General features: G+C 44.5%; 1 protein-coding gene across 1 annotated transcript in view; it reads right to left on the minus strand.

The window, feature by feature from the left end:
* Positions 1-16,165, minus strand: part of disc1 (DISC1 scaffold protein) — a 37,838-nt gene extending 21,673 nt beyond the window's left edge. Inside the window, exons 1-9 of the mRNA XM_076077145.1 lie at positions 16,060-16,165; positions 11,566-12,464; positions 11,126-11,195; positions 9,694-9,850; positions 8,384-8,468; positions 7,988-8,220; positions 4,944-4,998; positions 3,120-3,222; positions 2,753-2,941 (exon numbers count right to left, since the gene is read on the minus strand). Of these exons, the coding sequence (XP_075933260.1) occupies positions 2,753-2,941; positions 3,120-3,222; positions 4,944-4,998; positions 7,988-8,220; positions 8,384-8,468; positions 9,694-9,850; positions 11,126-11,195; positions 11,566-12,464; positions 16,060-16,129 (1,861 nt within the window). The 5' untranslated portion in view covers positions 16,130-16,165. The remainder of the gene's footprint in view (positions 1-2,752; positions 2,942-3,119; positions 3,223-4,943; positions 4,999-7,987; positions 8,221-8,383; positions 8,469-9,693; positions 9,851-11,125; positions 11,196-11,565; positions 12,465-16,059) is intronic.
* Between the last annotated feature and the right edge of the window lie 3,998 nt (positions 16,166-20,163).

Genomic DNA, 20,163 nt, shown 5'->3' on the forward strand with positions numbered 1-20,163 from the left:
CTTTGTTACCAACATTATGAAACTCAACCTCCTTTTTAAGTCGTGTGGAACGGAAATGGTCGTAGGGAGCTATTGTAGTAATTCTGATGGGTATGGACGCTATGAAGCTCACAATGGAGCCATTCCTCCACTGAATCACAGGAAAAATAAATGAATACTGCCAAAACTTCAGAGACAAAAACCAGGAAACATTCTCCCGGGTCCACTTAACCACGACACCGCTCTCAATCATTCAGACACTCTTTAGTCGTATGTTCCATCATGTTCTCGACAGAAGCACCCTGAAAGAGACAGGGTCATGAATAAATCATGTATGTCTACGCCTTTACTATTGGCACTCCATTAAGAGGAAATTACATTTGTTTAATAACACAGAGAGACAGTGTTTTGATGTACACTTCAGGTGCTGGACCCGTATGCACGGTCAGGTTTTGGCCCAAATCCTACCAAAGACCACAATGCACTGCAGGTGCCACTGGAGCGGGAGCTGGATAAAAGAAAGAATAGATGGCGGAGAGATGCAGCAAAAGACGACAAACCCTAATTAAATGTGTCCTAGTGGAGCCATGCGGAGGATGCACCACCTGGCTACTAACAATAGCATTAAATAAGCATTGACAGAATACTTCAAGAGGAGCACACTCTGACACCGGCTCCCTGTTTGAATGTCCTCACCCCTGGGGGTCATTTACTCATGTTATTCAGCTCTTCAATTATTTATTTGTAAATTTAGTCTCACTCCAGATCTCTCTTGGGGGCAAAATTATACTCTCAGCAGGGAATCAAACCTCCGGCTATAATGGGTTTGGTATTCATCAGCACCCGCGCCAATGGCAATTAGGGACGAAATGGCTCCCAGGCCAAAAAAAAAAAACAACACACACCACAGAGTACGCTGGGCGGAGACGCTCAACAAGCTGAAGCTGTGGAGTTTAAGTGAATGCATGTGCATGGATCTGGTCCATTTATCTACTGTATGTGCTGCTTTAGAGCTCATGCCATGACAATAGGCCTTTTCAAGAAGACGTATTGTTATAAGATGACACTAGTGTCGATAAGGATGTGCTGGAAATGCCTCAGAAACCGAAAGAACGCCATCTTGACTTGAAGCACACTATAATTTCTAACCCCCCCCCCCCCCCCCCCCCCCAGCTGAAGAAATGCTAATGTGCTGTTTGTGGGCTATCAGTTTCCAGATAGCACGTGCCAGCCCCTTATTACCAAATAGGATGACAGTTTAATGAGCCCTTTGCTTGGTGTCAGCAACGCATTGTGAGATTGCGCCTGATGCCATATTGCGTGCGCCCACTTGAGCATGCCGCACAAGCGATCATTAACTTGCCGTCTCTTCCCACATTTGTGACGCGTTCCCCACCTGATTCCCCGTTCCTTTGTTCAGCCCGAGTGTTGGCATGTCGCCGGTTTCCCAGCCTCGATGTCCCTGGGAGCTGCGTTGTTCTGTGTGAGGCACGCTGCGTATTTAGGATACCGAGGTGAACTTGAACGTGTCTTTTTGGTGGCTGTCGGGGGAGAGATTAATGCGGTCCCCGGCTGTTTAGCAAGTCAAGGTGTTCAGGAGTGTATTTCAGCAACAGAAGTCAGACAGGTGACTGAGTTTCATGCACAAAGGTGAAAAGAAACGTAATCTGCAAGTAAAAGGATTTGGTTCCTCGTACAATTATATAAAATCATAGAACTTTTAATGTGAACAAAAACATAAAAACTTGATTCAACTCTGCCTGGCTGCACCAATGAAAGGCTGCCCCCTAGTGCCGGCAGAGGGTGCATTCAAGACAAGACAATGGGTCGTCACAAGTGGTGACTCTGCAGCCACAGGCCTTAATGGTCTCCAGACAACAGTGTGTTTGCTAAATAGCTGATTGCACACCTTGGGGTTGCAGCAGGAGCCTGATCCAGGGCTCCGGTCTCTGGTCTTTCACTACCCGTTCTGGCCCCGTCACTTCCCCTTCGCTCTCTGCGTCTCAGCGCCTCAGAGAGCAAAGTAACCTTCTTTTTTGTTGTTGAAATCTTTAGAAATCCCTCTGTGACTATTGAGAAAGTAGCACTGCAGGTGGTGCTGTCAAAGTCCATTTATGTCTCCGCCAGTGCCAGGAGGCCAAACCAATCTACCCAACCCCTCCTCTACAAAAAAGTGAGCCCTGTCTTTAAGCAGCATTTCAGATCTCCTCTCGTTGGAGAGTGTGCAAGCGCTTATACATCATGTCTGCACTGAGTAGCTTGGAGGTAATTGGCTACTTCACACAATCTAAAGCTCATTTCCCCTGCACACACACACACACACACACACACACACACACACACACACACACACACACACACACACACCACCCCTCCCCTTCCCTTCCTCTCAACAACTGCCAGTCCTGCTGGTAACTCATTTGATGCCGACTCCCCGCTGACAGCAGATCATTTCCCCTTCATTTGGGAGAAAAGTCGTTGTCCATTGATGTCCTCCCAGCGTGGAGCGACATCAAGACAGGACTTCTCTTCCAAAAAAGCTCTCATGATGCACATTGGAATTGATGGTTAAAAGGTGTATTCAAAGACAAGTGAGAGGAAATACAACAAACACTTTGCAGTCGCAGTGGGCAAGAAAACGTTTGTCGTGTGTTCGTTTTGCTAATGGCGCATTTATTTTACCGACCCCGCCAGGAGGATCATGGGATCGGTCGTGTGTGCGCGTGTCCGTAAGCGAGGCAGCGAGTCTCTCCTTTTCTTGATGTAGACTCACCGTGCTGCGCCTCCCTCTGCTCCAGCTCCTCCCTGAGCTGCTGCCGCTGCTCCTTCATCCGGCCCAGCTCCTGGCTGCTCCCCGAGCTGAGGCTGTGCAGCCTCTTGGCCAGAGCGTCCAGCCGGTCGCGCTCCAAGTACACCGCCTTCATCTCGGCCCTCAGCTCCTTGGCACTGCCGAAGTCATTACCTGCACCGGTGCGCCACAGGAAGACATTAAGGCCTACACCGCCCATTAATGAGCGCCTCGATCATTAATAGCGTAATTAGGTGAGGCTAATGGTGGGCGATCCAAGCAAATGAGGTAAATAGAAGACGTGAAATGTGGGGAAGGGTAGAACTGGGGTGTGGTTGTAGCGGAGAGTTACCCGAGATGGCTGCCAGTTTGGCTTCATGCAGCGCCAAAAGCTGAGTTTCAGTCTCGCCGACTTTCCTCCTCAGGCTGCTGCCGAGCCTCTGACTCATGACCACCTGGGGAAAAGAAGGACAAGAAGAGACTGAGGAGGAGGGGGAGGAGGGGGGGGGGGGTAACTAACAAAACCTTTGCAGACACATGGATCCCACAGGATGCAGAGCTCATTTCCAATTCCGCTTTCATTCTCTTTCTGACACTCATTCTTACAAGACCGTACAGATTCATTTCCGTCCCTCTGTGCTCGCCCCGCTTTGAATACACAGCCGAGCATCGACGGCGAGCTGTTACCTCGTCTATAACCTTTAGAAGAGAAAAGAGAATGCGTCTCCTTTCACGTGGACGGACAGGGAAATGTGAAATCTCCATAAAAGATGCCATTAGAATGTCAGGGAGGAAAAAGGCCCTGAATGTCACGGGCCTTAGCTCTGCTGTATCCACAGAGGAGTTGATGGCTTCAGATACCGCCTGTCTGGCCCCTCATCTGCCCTCGCTCTGCCCTTTAAACCTCTCTTCTTTCCAGTGTGTTCACTTTGAGTAACAGCCGGATACAATACCCACGATGTGTCTCCTTCTTTTGAGGAACTATTCTCAACCACTCAAAGGGAGCCGGATTTTCTGACTCATTTTCTTCTTGAATCTGACGCGTTTTTGTGCAACACTTTGAAAAGGCTGTCAAAGAGGTTGGTATTTCTGAGGCAGAACATCTCCCGGGAGTTCTCTTCCCACAGAGATACAGAAAACAGGCTTGCATAATCTTATTTCACGCATTACATGAACTGGAAACTGCTCTAGAGTGCCTTTCAAAATTGTAGAATTTCTTTGACATCGGTGATTTCATTTCAAAACATCAGGCCGTTCGTCAATCTCTAAAAAAAAGTCAATAGAGAAAGTGAAAGTTACTTTCATGCCGGCAATCATTTTGTCACAGCAGGTGTGCCATTTTCCACATGGTGGCTAACTCATTTAGGAACAAAACTTTTCCATTTCAACCCAACAATGGACAATCTTGTGATTGAGGTAAAAGTGTGTCCTTGTGGAAAGCCCACATATTCCTTTGAGGTGCAATTAAAGTGTCGACCAGCCGTTCGACGATGGCTTTCTAAAGCAACACGGTAAGAGCAAAGAGGTCTTTTCTGAGCCCCCCCGTCCTCTGCCTGTCTCCCTTTCCTTAAACCACCACTTCTTACAGATTTCTGCTGCTTCTGGCTTTTTTTCAGCTGCAGAGATCTATGTACAAAGATCAGTGAGAGGGGAAAGCAAACCCCTCAGAAGCAAAAGGGAACTCCAGAGACACATCACATACAAAGGGGGAAACATGCAAAGCCACACACACACACACACACACACAGGAATACACCACTGACATTCTGACACGCATAGAAAAGCCAACAAAGCCATGCTAGCCCGACAGATGTTTCACATTCATAGATGTATGTGTACTATCTGTCCAAGGGCTGCTGAAAAACCACTACAACCAGATCACTAACTAAAGTACCGATTCAGTTGCTTATTTCTCATCATAAATACTGTTGTGTTGTTTTACGGAGGATTTTTAAAGGGCAGTTTTTAATTACTCTCATGGACAGCTCACTGCACGTGAATACAGACACTGACATTTGGCCTGCATATTTAATACATTGACGTTGACATACACAGGACATGCTCTCCAGTTTGACTTCCTACTCATTAGATATTCACACACATTCAGTCATTGCTGGCATGCTGAGGGCAGGCTGAGCTGTTTTGGGCTAAATGGGTCAGAGGAGCAGTGGCTTACTTTAGCAGTGGCTTCCTTGATGGACAGGTTCAATGCCCGCTCCTGCTCCTGGAGTCTGCAAAAAAAAACAAAGGAAGTAAACACGTTACAGTGCAGTACTAGAAGTCATTTCTTTCTTTTGGGTGCTTCGAGTGACAGCAATAGATATCAATGACGGGGTTAAAAGACCACCAGTTTACTCTAATCTACTCATCTGGCTGCTAAACACTGAGGGGTTTTTAACCATCAAGAGAGTGACTGAATCCTTTATGACTCTTATGAAGGAACGTCCTTAAACATCTGGTACAATCGATAAGAGCAAAACAGTAGGCTCTAATCATTCACCGGTAAGTACTGGTCACCACAACCAGAATAAGAGGTTTACACTCTGCCTAGTAAAGTGTATTCATACTGATATTGTGTGCAAACATGAAAGCATAAGGCCTGTATTATTATATTTCACATTTGCAACCAAAACTCTAACCAGTGATTTTAGTCATTTTTGCTGAAATTGTTTTTTTTACAAACAATCAAGACAATCAACTAATCCATGAAAAGAACAGTTTAATATCTTGGGAAATTCGATAAAAAGATTGATACTACTCTCATATCTCATCTATCTATATATCCGTTAACTATGAAGCTAAAGCCAGCTGCCAGTAAGCTTAGCTTAGCATAAAGGCTGGAAACGGGAAGAAGCTTCTTCCGAAATCTGTCCTCCAGCACCTCAAAAGCTCACTACTTAACACACTACACCGTGTTGTAAAATCCAGACAACAACTAAAGTGCAACAGCAACGATTGTGATTGTGAATCTTGTGTCAGATTCGGTGACTTACGATCGGTTGTTGGCTGTTCTGTATTAAATGGACAGATATGAGAGTAGTATATATATATATATATATATATATATATACACACACAGTATATAGTTCATGTAAATGGTCATATAAGGAACTGAGATACTAGTCTTTATATCTTGAAAGCAAGTGGGGAAAAGCAGCTGAGCTCAAAACAAGGCTGTGATATGATTTGTTTCTTAGTAACAGCTTAAATCTATCATTTTCCAACTGAACTAGAGTATTTAGTTTGCTTCCATTGTTATTTTTACATTTTGACTCAACTGTCAAATTGATCATTTCACATATCAAGGTTAATGTCAGCGATGTGTCTTACTGTGCATGTATGTAAGCATGCAAACAGGACAAGGTCACATCATTCAGTGGCAGAGATATAAATCAATTAGTAGACGAAAACAAAATGAGCATAAAATCCATTATGCACAACACAGTCACCTTGAGATGGTCCCAATCGTCTCATATCACACAAATATCAGTGAGCCCCTTTCATGCTATTCAAGCTGACGTTCAGGGGAAGTCAGGCTAAAATGTATCTGAACATCAGTGGCACTGCACCCTTTCTTTTTTGGGGGGGTTTTAGGGATGCAGCTACAGTATTTCTTTATTCCAGTAAGGAAATAAATCTTGATGTGAGAAAGAAAAGTCCTGTTATTTGGGGAAGGGAGCCGCAAGCCACACAATCATCCTGATGACCCTAAGCACACCACCTGGAGATGTGCGGCTGAACATCCAATCTGAGGTCGCAATTTCAATCAGTCGCGAGAATAAATGCGTTCCAGTCGGGGTGAGAATACGTCAGATATCAAATTATGCCCGTGATGGAGGGTCACGCCACACGAGAAGGCGATAAGTACAATTTACACGTCTTTCTAATGAGTGGCAAGACAGAGAGGCTTTCCACGGCGCTCCGTCGCAAGCTGTTAACTTCAGAGGATACGATGCAAAGTAATCATTTGCATCTGAGGAAAAGCCATTAAAATTCAAAGCAGGTTCAAGCAGGTGTGGGCGAAGAGGATTGAGGGGCACAGGGGGATTCGAGGAATAAAGAGGAAGTAGTTGAGGCTGCTTGATGCGTCCTCTCTGAACCTGAAGATAAGCAAATCATTCCTCGTGAAAGTCTTGCACAAGTATTGCATTTAGGTTACATTCGTTTGGCTGCTGCTTTTGTTCAAAGCGACTCACGAGGAGTGTGTTCATCCTCCACACTTTTGGCTATTTTGTTGTACTTGAAAACACGATATCTGCACCGTGGAAGCTCTTCTATCACTTGAGATGTTAATTGGGTTGAAAACATGACGGTGTGCTTCTGACTCGGTTGTACTTTTCTTGGTACGAGACAAGACGGTCCCGCTGCCAGATTTATGCAAAGCGCCACTTTGTCTGTCGGAGGACCAACGAAGCTGGGAGGCAACGACTTCGCGAAAGAGAGAATCTGCTCCGACACGTCGTCCTCTAAACGAGCTCATTTAATGATAAGAGAATACGTGACTTGATACAGGGAAAACATTCACGGACTGATGAGTGTTGTCGTGTCACGCCCTCTCACAGCTCTCTAGCAGCCCCACCTGGTGACTGACAGCACTGCAGGAACTGTGAGAACTGACACGTTTTCTGCCATTCACTGTCAAAATTACTGTCGCCTGGACTGTGAGCACATATTTGAGGTTTATCTTCTATATCTTCTAGGATATATATTGTATATATTAAGAGCATAATATAATAATGAAATCAATCAATTCATTATAAAGTATACTACAAGTGCAACCTTCAGCCAAATCAGATCACTTCTGAGTAAAGGCCATGTATGTGTGGGGCCCATATGATTTTCACAGTCATGGCGTTCGGCAACGTTCACCCTCAACCGATCAAAGTCCGACGCCCCTGACTAATAGAGGAAAGAAACATCACAATAACGTGTAAAATGCAAATGTATAATGTGTGAAGATGGTTCTTCACAGAACATTCCCAAGGCTCACATTGTAATTTACATTTTTCCACATACATTCGCACGTTTTTTTTCTCCGAGGTACATACACCTTCTGGCCAGCAAAAAGCCATAAATATGTGCAAAGATGTCTTTATGCACCTGGTCACGTAAAAAAAACTGTAAATTTCCCCAAATCAACTCCTGTGCCACTTTTCTTTTTTCAGTTGGTACACTTGTCGTGCCACGTGACACAATATTCTGCACACATGTGACGCCCACCTGAGCAGCGAGGGCGAAGGAGAGACGGAGATCTGCGCGCGGTTTTCAGAGGTGACGAGGTCCTGCAGGGTCCGGCTCATGTCGCGGAGCTGGGCCACGGAGCGGCTCCTCAGCACGGAGCCCTCCAGCTCCTCGGCCTCCACCTGCTGCTCCTCCTGCTGGATCTGCTGCTCCAGGCATCGGCTGCAGTCCTTCAGCTCCGTCAGCCTCCGCTGCAGCGCTTCTATCTCCTCCTGCACAGGTTTTATTTATGATCTTTGCATTAATTATCAGGGTGTAGAAGAAGAAGACTATAAATCATTTCTATTTGCCAGTACTTTATTACACACGCACGTGACCCAAAATGGCAGAAATTACCTTTGTAGGCTTTAACTACATAATGTGAGCTGAATTTACCTCCACCAGCCGTTTCTCTTGGATCAGGCGATCTCTGCGCTGCAGTGAATCGGACCGCTCCCTTGCGTCTGGCTCTACAGTCTCCCTGACAACCGGTCACAAAAACCACAGTCACTACAAAAGCCTCGGCGACGAGGATCTCTAATTATGGCGTCTCTATTTGTTCATAACCGTCATTCACATTTCAGGCTCCTTCTGGTCCCTTTCAAGTGAGCTTATATGGGAAGCAGTACAAGTGCACCCCACAGTAAAAGTCCTGCTCAAGTTGACCTAACGTCTGTTCAAGGTGGTGCTTTCAAAGCTGTGACGCTGGATAGTTCATGAATAATAATTCATCATATTATAATTGTAATATTTTGTAAGTTACGTCTGAATCTGAAACATAACTTTCACTGGTCTCTGAGTGGCCATGACTGATGTAACTACGTCATGGCAGGTGTATAACTCAGTGCCCATGAAGCACAGTTCATGGACTTCCATACAGACTGGCCATTCAAAGTGTGAGGCACTTCACTGGAAGTTGGCCCCTGGTTTGAACCGATGTCTTTCTGCTTTTCTCACTCCTATAGAATGGAAGGACATGCTATATAACAGAAATGACCTTACATCTCTGTCGGCATGTTTTTTTTTCTTGCTTCTTTTCTCATTTTTAACTCAGATGCCTGTATGTGTGGAAAACAGTAACGCTGCATTTGTTCAGGATACCCTCTGGAGAGGCCCCACCTGATTTCCTTCCTGTTACAAGAGCTATTTTTAACACCCTTTCCTAACTGCTCTGTCCTACAACATTATAATGGAAGAGAGATCCCGATCACAGGACAAAGCTAATGAACTTCATTTAACCACATCAAGCTGTCAAAATGCTGAAGAACCTGTTGACTTCAGGTCTACAAACCCAGTAGGGCTGTGAAGCAACACTTTGATCTTGTTAACCATGTAATAGTATCAGATTGTCATTAACAATATAACGTTAGTAAAATATTTTTCTCTAAATTAATAAATAATGTTATTAAATGAAATCTGAAATAATTAATGATAAATTAATTCCAAATTCAATTTTCACCTTTCACTTGACGTTTCACTTAAACATGTGGTTCTCCAAATGGCAATAAGGGAAAAAGAATACACTTTATTATTAAAACAGTAGCTTATGATTACTGTAATATTAAATTGATACATCAGAAAAAAGGGCTTGTGAATTAGCATCACAGTAACCACAGAGCATGATGTTCATTTTATTTCCTCAGCAGAGTGTGAGTTGCGTGTGCACACTAATGATGCGTCACTGTTAACGTTGCTGTGTGACTGACCTGCACTGGCTGCAGTCTGTCCTCTGGAGGGCGCTGTGCACCACCCGTGTGAGCCGCTCCAGGAACAGAGCCACGCTGGGCTGTCTCGAGGGTAAACCCAGCTTCAGAGCGGCCCGCTCCCTGCACAGCTCCTCCAGCTTTTTCCCAAAACGCTCAGCTGAAAACACACACACACACACACACACACACACACACTAAATAACATGCAGCAACATTTACTGAAAAGTTCAGTTACCAGCACTTAGGTTCAAGTCAGTAAGTCAAGAAACTTGTGACTTCACAGAAACCCAGTTAGAAAGGTCTACGTGGCCTACATTCACTGAAATAACACGTCAGCACACACGTCACTCCTTATTCAATTACCAAATTATACTTTAATTAGAAGGCGCTCAGAGAGAGAGAACTTCATACTGAACAATTCTCAGCTTGCTGTTTCCAAGAAGACACGTTTGCTGTTATTTAAATCTTAAGAATCCTTCATTTAGATGTTCATCAGCAGGAAAATGTAATCAACAGGTCTTATTTCTTGCAACAGCAAGTTTACGGGGGTGGAAAAGAACTGGTCAGAGGGAGCGATGCACAATATCTAAAGGCAACCTGAACAGACACACTGACCCAAATAATCACTCCGCTTAAATAGTTCAAGGTCTACAGCAGATGTTGGCATTTATTCTTGTCATAAGGTCCAAGAAATGGGTCAGAATACAGAAAATAAACTTTTCTCCGACCAAACTCTTTCCTGGAGACAGATTGAAAATAAAGTCCAGATTATATTTGTTAGGTTTGACGACTTTCCCACGAAGTCTTCAGAGTTAAAAACATCAAAAGCTGTTGGTGTTCACAAAGCCCCGGGTTGTTCTTGTAAATAAATGTGGATTTTGCTTCAGCTTTGCCGACTCTTTACTACTTTCATACTTTCAGTAGTTTCACAGTGAAAGTCGCTAAACTCTCCAGTACGTTTGATTTAAAATGTGTGTCAGAGCCAGTAAACGACAAACCATTTCTTCAGCTCTAACTAATGCGCAGCCTCACGTGCTTTATCAAACATCCACGGCTAATTCAGTTAGCAAGAAATCCAACAAAGACTACTGGGGGCACTTCCTCTATCTCCCCTCATCTTCAACGTCAAACTGAGTCTGTCCTGGTCTGGGGCCTGACTGAACACATCAGTGAAACATCGAAGTGAATGGAGAATCCCAAAGAGTTACTGTGTGTTACGCTGCTGCAACTCTCTGTCCCTCTTTAAATTATATTGTGTAAAATAAAACAGAGGATAAAATCATTTTATCAAAAATGAAGAGTGGTAAAAAGATTGTTTTTAAAGGCGTGAAACATACAAGAAGCTCTCTACAATCCATCCACACCTGCAGTGCGTGGGAGCTGAGTCGACTCGCTTATTAAAGCAGCGGCTCAACTGAAAGTCTTCGCTCACCTGCGTCATAGTCGTCATCCTGAATGGCTTTCTGCTGGAGCCTCTGCAGCTTCAACATCATGGACTCAATCTGAAAGGCAGACACAACCGGCAGCAGACGCAACTGATTACACAACAGTCCACAGGGCAATGCACTTCAAACAGTCGCCACAGGCCAAACAAAAAGTAGTGTGGGTGCAATGACCATCATTCCAAAGTTTATTCCAAATTATTTATTTTGAAATTATGTTTCTGTAATTTCAGGCTTAGGGAGTTCCTGTAATGAGACCCCATGACCTCAAAGTATATAGTAAAGAGTAGGCTGATAGATCTACTTGTGTGTTAATCTTGTAGGTGCTCAGAAAGATATGTGGTAACACTCACATTTCCTATTTTGTTCTGGGTCTTAAAAACAATAGTCTGACATTTTGGGAAACACGCTTGTTTCGTTTCTTGCCCACCTTGGTGTGCGTGCGGTTGTTTTGGAGGCAGTCCTGCAGCACGCCCTCGTACTTCTTCACCAGGTTGTCCCAGCCGTGGTCGGAGGCGGGCGTGGCGCTCTCGTAGCCGGAGGTGACGGAGGAGGCGGAGGCGGTGTCTGAGTCCACGGACAGCGAGGAGGTGATCTCAATGTCCAGAGACTGTGAGTCACTGTCAGGCAGGTCCGGCGTGAACTCCCCCAGACACTCTCGCCAAAACCTCCCGCCCAATGACGGATCCTCTCGCTCCGCCCGGCTGCTTGGAGAGCAGGAGGGCAGTGATTGGACAAGACTTGACTGTTTTGAGACATTGTGCCCAGTGGACAAGGCTGCTGGTTTTGTCCGAGGCGAACTAAGTGCTTCAGTTGACCGACTTAGTGGTTCTGGTTCCCAGGGCGCTGTGGCAGTGGTTGCGTCTGTCCTCTGGCTGGAGTTGAGAGACTGCCGGATGAAACTGAAGCTGGAGTTAAAGGAGTCCTCTTGTGAGGACCGGACGGCCGGGCTCGGCTTTAACCTGAGTTCCTTCTGAGGCAGAGAGGACGGACCCTGGTGGCTGGATGCACCATGACTGGCCCTGTAGTCCACGTGAGGAAGAGGAGGGGTGACAGAGCAGAGAAAACTCGTACTCTTCCAGGAGCTACATGTGAGTTTATCGGGATGTTGCTCATTCTGAGCGCTGCTTCCCTCAGTGATGTCAGTGTGACGTCCGGATTTTCCGTTCCGAATGCAAGTGGACCTCCCTTCCTCCTCCTCCTCCTCCTCCTCGTCCTCCTGCCCATGAGTGGTGCTCTGTAGTCTGGACTGCTCTCCTCTCATGTACCCCGGTCTTCGGTGAAACCTCTTACGAGCGGAGCTGCCAGCTGTCCCCGAAGCTCTGCCACCTGTCGATGCAGAGATTAACCATTAAACTGGACAACACGGTCATGAGGAAGATAACGAGTGAGCTCATAGAACTGGCAGGATTAGCTGTGCATGCACGGAGTCATCAGGAAAATGTGACGCTAAATGTGCCACCAAGCGTTCTGATCGTGATATAACCGAACCAAGATGACTGTCTCCCCGCCCCTCCGCCCTCAGAGCTAGCATCGCTAACTGAGTGACAAACAACTTGGGCAGATGTCTGACAGTTCCCAGAGTTCTGCTCCAGCTGTTGGGAAATACCAAAGCCACGCTGTCATTTTGAGTTAAGGCCCGCCTCTCAGCAGAGGAGTGGACTGCAGGAACAATACTTGCCGAAAGTTACATTTGAATCGGTTTGTCTTTGAAAAGCAAAGTAAAGCTCAATGAATGTGATTCATGTTGGAACAAAAAACAAACAACTGCAGGCTTTAAAAACATCCCTGACATCATAATGGATCACCCTATAAAGTTGATGTGGTTAATTATAAACCAACTGTTGCCTACACATCCAGTGGACACAGAGCAACAGGGAGGATTCTCTTTGGGTTTGTGACTATAAGCAACTCCTTCCACATGTGTACATGTAGTCGTTTGAATAGTTGTTAATTCATTTGATATTAGTGCAGCTTTCAATACAAGATGGACAGACTAGTGACAGGGAAGACAGGAAAAACTGATCAAGCAGAAATCAATAAGCCAATCGGTCTCTCGGGTTCACCGTCAACATAGTGGGAAGGTCCTTATCTCAAGTTGAACTTGTGTTTGCACAAGAGAAAGGTGCAAAGAACCATGCAGCCCTCATATTTACCTGATATTGTGACTGTTAGAATGACATGTTAAGGGATTATATGCCAACCCGAGCAATGAGAAGTGATAGAACATCAGAGTAAAAACAGCTCTAGCTCTGAAAGTGCAGCGTGATGATGAAGACCGGTTTGTGTTCAGAGCGGGACACCTGCTGCAGCTCCACGGGATTAATGCATGTAACGTGTAGGATTCAGAGATGGAGACGGGCTGAAATGTTGGGGATCAAAAGCCCCTTTGTGTACAGCTGCGTCGCGCCCTCCTTCACTTCTGGCTCTCAATTTTCTCTTCCCACACACACACACACACACACACACACTGACACACACACACACACTGACACACAGACTTTTGTACTGAGAACACTGGGGGCATTCAGACTACTGTCATTGTAAAACCCTGTTACACTTAATGACACGATTATACATTAGTTACAATCAAACACATGTGTACCTTGTAAGGACATCACATTGTACTGACACTTTTCTCCTCAATGGGAGCTCAGGTATTCTGTTTCTAGCTATATTCAGGGCATCAAACAAACCATGACCACTATGATCCTCCAATGATGTCACTACTAAAGCCTCCCATGTGACTGGAGAGGAAGAGACATCAGAAGACACGACTTTAAGGGAGAGTTGGGATGTCAGTTTCAGTCGATTGGCAGTGAGAGCAACACAGGGGTGTTCCCATTGTGCTGTGTGGCTTCTGTCCACACTAAAGCTCAGGTTGCGTACAGCTCCATTAGTGTTTCTCTACAGACGTGGCCACTGTTCCATAACCAATCCAAGAAACCCAACACTCTCCGTAGGTACCAAACACAACCGTCCACCATCTGGTGAGGCCAAGATAGAAAGTGGAGCGCACTCAAGAGAGTCAAAGAACGAAAAGGGGAAGCACCCGTTGATGGAAAGTGGTACTGTATCCTCGTCATGCTTCGATTACACAAAGACAGCTCTTCTCAGTAAAGGGGAAGGAAATGCCTCAGGGCCCATTGTGTCTGTGTCTGTCTCTGTGTGTGTGTGTGTGTTTGGGGGGCATTGACATCTCGGGTTGAAGCCCCTCAGAGGTATGTCATTTGCTGCTTCCTGCCAGGCTTTGTGCTAAAATAGTTTGCCAGGAATTCCGGGCAGAAACGGCAAATAAGCAAGAGGGAGACCCAACAGCGAGGGCCGAGCGATCCCACTGCATCAATAACAGCTTTCTCATTGCGGCTCGTTGCTCGTGTTGAGGAGCACAACGTGTGGCAAAGCGAAAGCGTCTCAGCCAGAGGAGGCTAGATTATTTACCTTTGGGGATTAAACAGGCCCTCCTCAGAGCCCGTAGGTTAAACGACGCATCCCATTGGTTGCTGAAAGTGCTTCGGCACGTGAGCAGAGGAATGCAGAGGATCTCATAAACACACAAACGTTTGCAGAACAAGCTCAGCACCCTGAGACACACACACACACACACACACACACCAGCAAATCTGTTTACAGCGGCCTCCTGCGAAGCAGCACTGCTCGGCAGATGTGCAACACCTCGCCACTTGTGACCGACCACGGCAACAGAAATAGGGAAATGAAAGTTGTTTGACAATGAGTATGACCAATGGTGACCGAGAAGTAAATCAAAAAAAAAAAAAAAAAACCCGTCGATAATGGCTGACAGGAAACAGAACTATAATGTATGATAGTCCAGATTTCAATCTCTGCTCTGGTGATACTTTTATAAGAAAACAGCTCCACACTTCCTGTGTGATCACACGAGGATCACAAACAGAGTATAGTTGAGCTGAGTGAAGATGCAGTACAGCAGCGGGAGACTGACACCCAGCAAACCTAAAGTACTATTTCATTTGTTGCTAGTATGTTAAATGCTGATACTGAACTGACATTTCGACGTCCATTATACCGAATGAGTAATTGTCACATGACATGGCCTCATCACCCGATGTTTCTTATCAGGATCATTTGATACATGGATTCATCTGATTTATTCAAAATGTCAACAATGTGTTGGATAATAAATGTCAGTAATCTCACCAGCTGTTTTACAGGAGGGGATTCCGAGCTGTCCTCTGTAGCGTGACATAAAACACCGGCTGTGTGTTTGGAAAAAGGGGATTTTTGTTCTGCAAGGAAAGTTGTGTTGCTTTTGTGAGATGTTAAACTAAAATTGCAGCGGTAGCGGTAGTCTGGTTATGAAGAGTTAGAATGAAGACAAGTGATTATGGACCGCCTGTCAGAAGCAGTGATGTGTTGCTGGAAAGTCTGTATGCACAAAATGCAAGTAAGTTATGCAAGAGAGATAATATGCAAAGGGCCATCATATGTCTCTCCACATTCATATTCAGAGGGGAGAAGAACCTCACTCATCACCTACCGCCATCAAAGAAAGTTCATGTAACAGTGAGTGAGCGTCCGTGTGGACAACCAGCTGGAGGACTCTATCCACACCGTTTATTCAGTGACACTGAACTTCACAGTGCAAATAACAAGGTCTTGTTTTGGAAGAGTTGGACCGGCGCTGTTAACAGCAGTGAATACAACATTCAGACCTGCTGCACACACTCATGTAAGCACTCTGCTCGTGTATTTCTTTCCTCTTTAGTTCATTCTAAGTGACTTACCCCCTTATTTCATTGCATAATGACTATGTTTGTTTATCATTCTAAAGTAATGTGGTGGGAATCCAAACTAGACTTCATCATCGTCCCTTCTGCTGAAAAGCTTCTGCTGATTGTTGACAGCAGTTGATAAGTTTAAACCCAAAAAAAGCCTTCTTTACCTTCCATGACTTCGCAGTGGTGAAGCAGAGAGTTGCTCCGACATTCCAGCCCCATCAGTCCAGCAAACATCTTCCCACTAACAACAAGCTGCGTGTGGGCAGAAGTACGCGAGTATCAGATCCCGGTGCTGCTGTACATACACGGAGTTACATCGACCATGTTTTAGAAGAAGTGCAGCCAGCCAGTGGGACTGATCTCATTTCCGTTGTGGAAAAAACCTGGAACCCAGGCTTTGCTTTTTCTCCCCGCTTTGGAATGACGTGTGAAACCGGCTTTCCACACGCGCTCCTTTGTCCATAACAAACATTTCCTGACAGTATTGATAGCCTACTCGCACTTCAGAGTCTTACATTTCTTCTCTGCGGCAAACAAGTGGGTTGCGCATGAACAAGACGGTCTGGAGAGAGAGAGAGAAAAGATCCTCGTGTCATGTTTCTTGTGGAGAAATGGAAGAACAAAAACATCCCACGGTTTGGTGCAGCATAATGGCAGAAGAGGCCAAATTAATTTAAATGTGTGTCTCATCGATGAGCGATCAGTAATCCGTTATTCGTTGCGCCCCTGCCTCGTGCGTCGTGTTGGAGCAGCGCGAGGAGCGCGAGGAGCTCCTACGTGTTCAGGAATTTGACTCCAGACTCCTTCAGACCGCCTCATCGCCACAGCAGTCAGCCTATGAATGCTGCGGCGGACACATCACCGGCTCAGCGGCTGCTGTTTCTGTGTGTATGCATATGCACGCTTTATTTATCTTAGAACATTACAGCTACAGCTGGTGGAGGAAAAATTGAGTATTTAAATAGAAAAACGTGCAGTCATACGACCTCCAACTCTGTTAAAGTCGCAAACTATTACAATGTCAAATGCACAAAGTTGGGATGTTGTAATGAACATTATTATTATTGGCATTATTGTGTTTTGTTTAGCATTTTAAACGTGCAAAGGTAGCTACTAGGGCTGTTCACATTTAAATTAAATCAAAATGACACAAACAAATCTAAAATTGGGTAGAAATAACAAAGACTTTGACATCAATAATGTTTTTTGGGTTTTGCAATGAGAGTCATAACTAATTATTGTTTCAATGGCTCTTGTTCTATTTTGTTGTGTCAAACAATGAAATGGAATAACTTGACATATATTTGGACGCGTGTCCCTGCACTGTTGACACTGTTTACAGACTACTCAAATGTATTTAAAATATGTAGGTCAAGTAATTGTTCGTGTGCAAAAATGCACGTTATTTTTGCATATTTTTAGACGCCCCTAACATCCTGACTTAAAAACAAAAGTCTTCCTTTGTTCATGCAGCGAGGGAATGAATGAGAAGAGACCCCACATAGAGCAGAGTCTTTTCATCCTCCTTCCCACACATCCAAATGTTCCTTTCATTCAGCGCGGCTGGCTGATGGACAAGACTCCGTGATAAAGAGCTCAGTTCAGCCGACACAACAGAGGGCAGCCTTCATCCTTAGTTAGGACACTGTCGAGGGCAAGAGAGATGTGTTGCAGAAAGGTTTGAAATGTGTTCGATCTAGCGCCATCACCTGTCAAGTAGTAATGATTGGAAGCAAAATGAATCCGCCTCTAAGGTTTTTGAACGTTTTGAAAACCTGAAAAACTATTCCCCAGCAGGCATTTTGACTTTCAATTTTGAAATGAACTGGAATGGGATTTTAAATTTAGCCTGCAAGGATTCGAGGAGGGCACCCAACATCGCCCTGCAGTCATGCGACTTTTAGGATGCGTGCAGTACCACGATTCATCCACCAGATGGAGACATAGACTGTGTTTTGTCATGGAAGGCTGAGGAATAGACATAGACTGTGTTTTGTCATGGAAGGCTGAGGATGGGCTGTTCGTTGCTGGAGGAAAGCTGCAAATCTTCCTCCATGCAAATGAATACAGATGGCTGGAATCGACTCAGACACAATCCAGAGACATTGGAGTAGCCATTAGCAGCGTTGACTTGCACGTGAACACAACTTTTAATCACAGAACAGCCACGGTTCAACATAATTTGTTGTGGTTATGGCTGTATAAAGACTTAAGTAACCAGTGGAATCTGTGTTTTTTGCTTTTTGCTCATTTAGTTGCTTGGTGTTTGAATTGTGTTTCATTAATGTAAAATTAAATGAGCTTTTAGACGACCTTCCCGTTATGCGAGTATGAAGGATGAATATGTTGCTGCTACATGTTTAACATGTCCTTGTGTTTGTTGCAATGTGCACAACTGCCATTGGTACTGGGGTCGCTCGGGTTTAAAGTAAAAGAGCTGTATGCGTCGACATCTTGAGGGCCGTTTAGAGGCAATCAAAATGCTTCCAATCTCAGATCTTGCACCATAATTAACTGGTTGCTATATGATTAGAAACTGTGTTGAATGAATGGGGATTCACCCTGATCGATTTATTGTTTGAAAGGTCTCTTACATGTCTTTGATTTAAAAAAGGCAAGTTTACATGAACTCCTCTGTACTAATTTAGCAGGCTAACACTTAGGTTTGCTAACGTTAGCTCGCTATGCTGTAAACATTCGAGTGGGCTTGGACCTGAAACCCATTATGGTACTTTTTGGAGCGGTTGTGAAGTCAGCTGCAAGCTGTACGGCTTCATACGTTAAAATTGTTACTTTTTGCAAAAGAAATGTGGCTTGAATTATAATTTTTTTTTTGTCTCACACAGGTGTAATTTACCACATTGCTAATTTCTGCATTGCAAACTTGTCATAGCAGCAGATGCACAGCTGTAACTAATAACGTTAACGATGGCTTGATTCAGTTCAGGTGTGACATTAAGTCTGGTACTAGAACACCTAGATGTAATGCAGCCCTCGTTAGTGTCATTAATCACACCTGTGCTGTCACGTCTGGGTTAACGAGCTCGTTTGCATTATTCCTGCTGATGCATGTTGTCTCCAGCAGACACCGCTATCTGTTTTCTTTTCTTTGATGCGTTTTAAAGTAACATCTTGATTGATGATGTCCATGTTGCAGCTCCCTGTCACTAAATGCTCAATTGTGAATTAACCTTTATTTAGGTCATGACCTCTTATTTGCTGTTTAAAACGTTATCTTTGTATACAGGTTGGCATGCTCTCTCATGCGACACATTCAATGTTTCTTTTACATTTTTCTTTGAAATAAACACAAACTGGGTAGTAAGCATGTGGACCTTTATAAGACCCATTTGAATGTTTAAATATACATTAAATACATACCATCAAATGTGTGTTCCTTGATTGGACTGCCTAATTGATTTACACACCTAAGAAAAGTAACAAACCAGCCAGTCTTTCTGTCTCTCAGACTACCTTAAACTCAAATTAATCATACATAAGACTTAAAAATTAAAAAATGTCAACAGCAGTGTATCATATTTCTACAAAATGTTTTTCAGTTTTATGCTGAAGATTCAAGTTATCCATTTGTAGTACTCATATTAACCACAAGGTGTCAATGAAAACCCTTTCTCTCACTGCCTACAGAAAGAACACCAAGAGCAGTGCAATGACAGATGATCTTCTTTGTGGTTGAATACCAAATGCCTAACATTTTTTGACATGAAACTGAATTAATCAGAGACGGATAATGTTTCATCCTAAAGCTCCACGTTATGAGAGATGAGCGATTGCAGGCCGAACAGAAAGAGAAAAACCTACATAGGTCATGTTGCAGTAGACTCACCAGTTACACTTTCTCTTAAGTTAAATCTGACTCATCATAGACTATGCAGGCATTACTCTGAGGCCATCTCTGAACACAGCAGCATTGTCTATCTGGATGGTAATAATCACCACCATCAGATTGGTTCTCTGCCAGGAATATTTCTCAGCGTGCTCAAAACCTTATTATGAATTTATGTCATTGCAGTGGTGAGGACTGTTAAGAGAGGTTAGAATAAGGAAGTAATGGGTTGTGTGTGTGTCTGCCAGAGAACAGGCACGTACAACGTACAAAGGTCACATGATCCTCCTCCACACAGTATGCAGTATGTGCAAGCAGCCAATAGTTCTACCTGAGATTATCTGTGTGTGATAGAGAGAGGGGAGGGCAGAGAGCAAAATAAACACATTATCAAAGCAGCTTAAAGACTGGGAGAGCAGGG

The sequence above is a fragment of the Anarhichas minor genome, unplaced genomic scaffold, assembly GCF_050575085.1.
Source record: "Anarhichas minor isolate MPS153535 unplaced genomic scaffold, ASM5057508v1 ptg000058l, whole genome shotgun sequence".
NCBI classification, from domain to species: domain Eukaryota; kingdom Metazoa; phylum Chordata; class Actinopteri; order Perciformes; family Anarhichadidae; genus Anarhichas; species Anarhichas minor.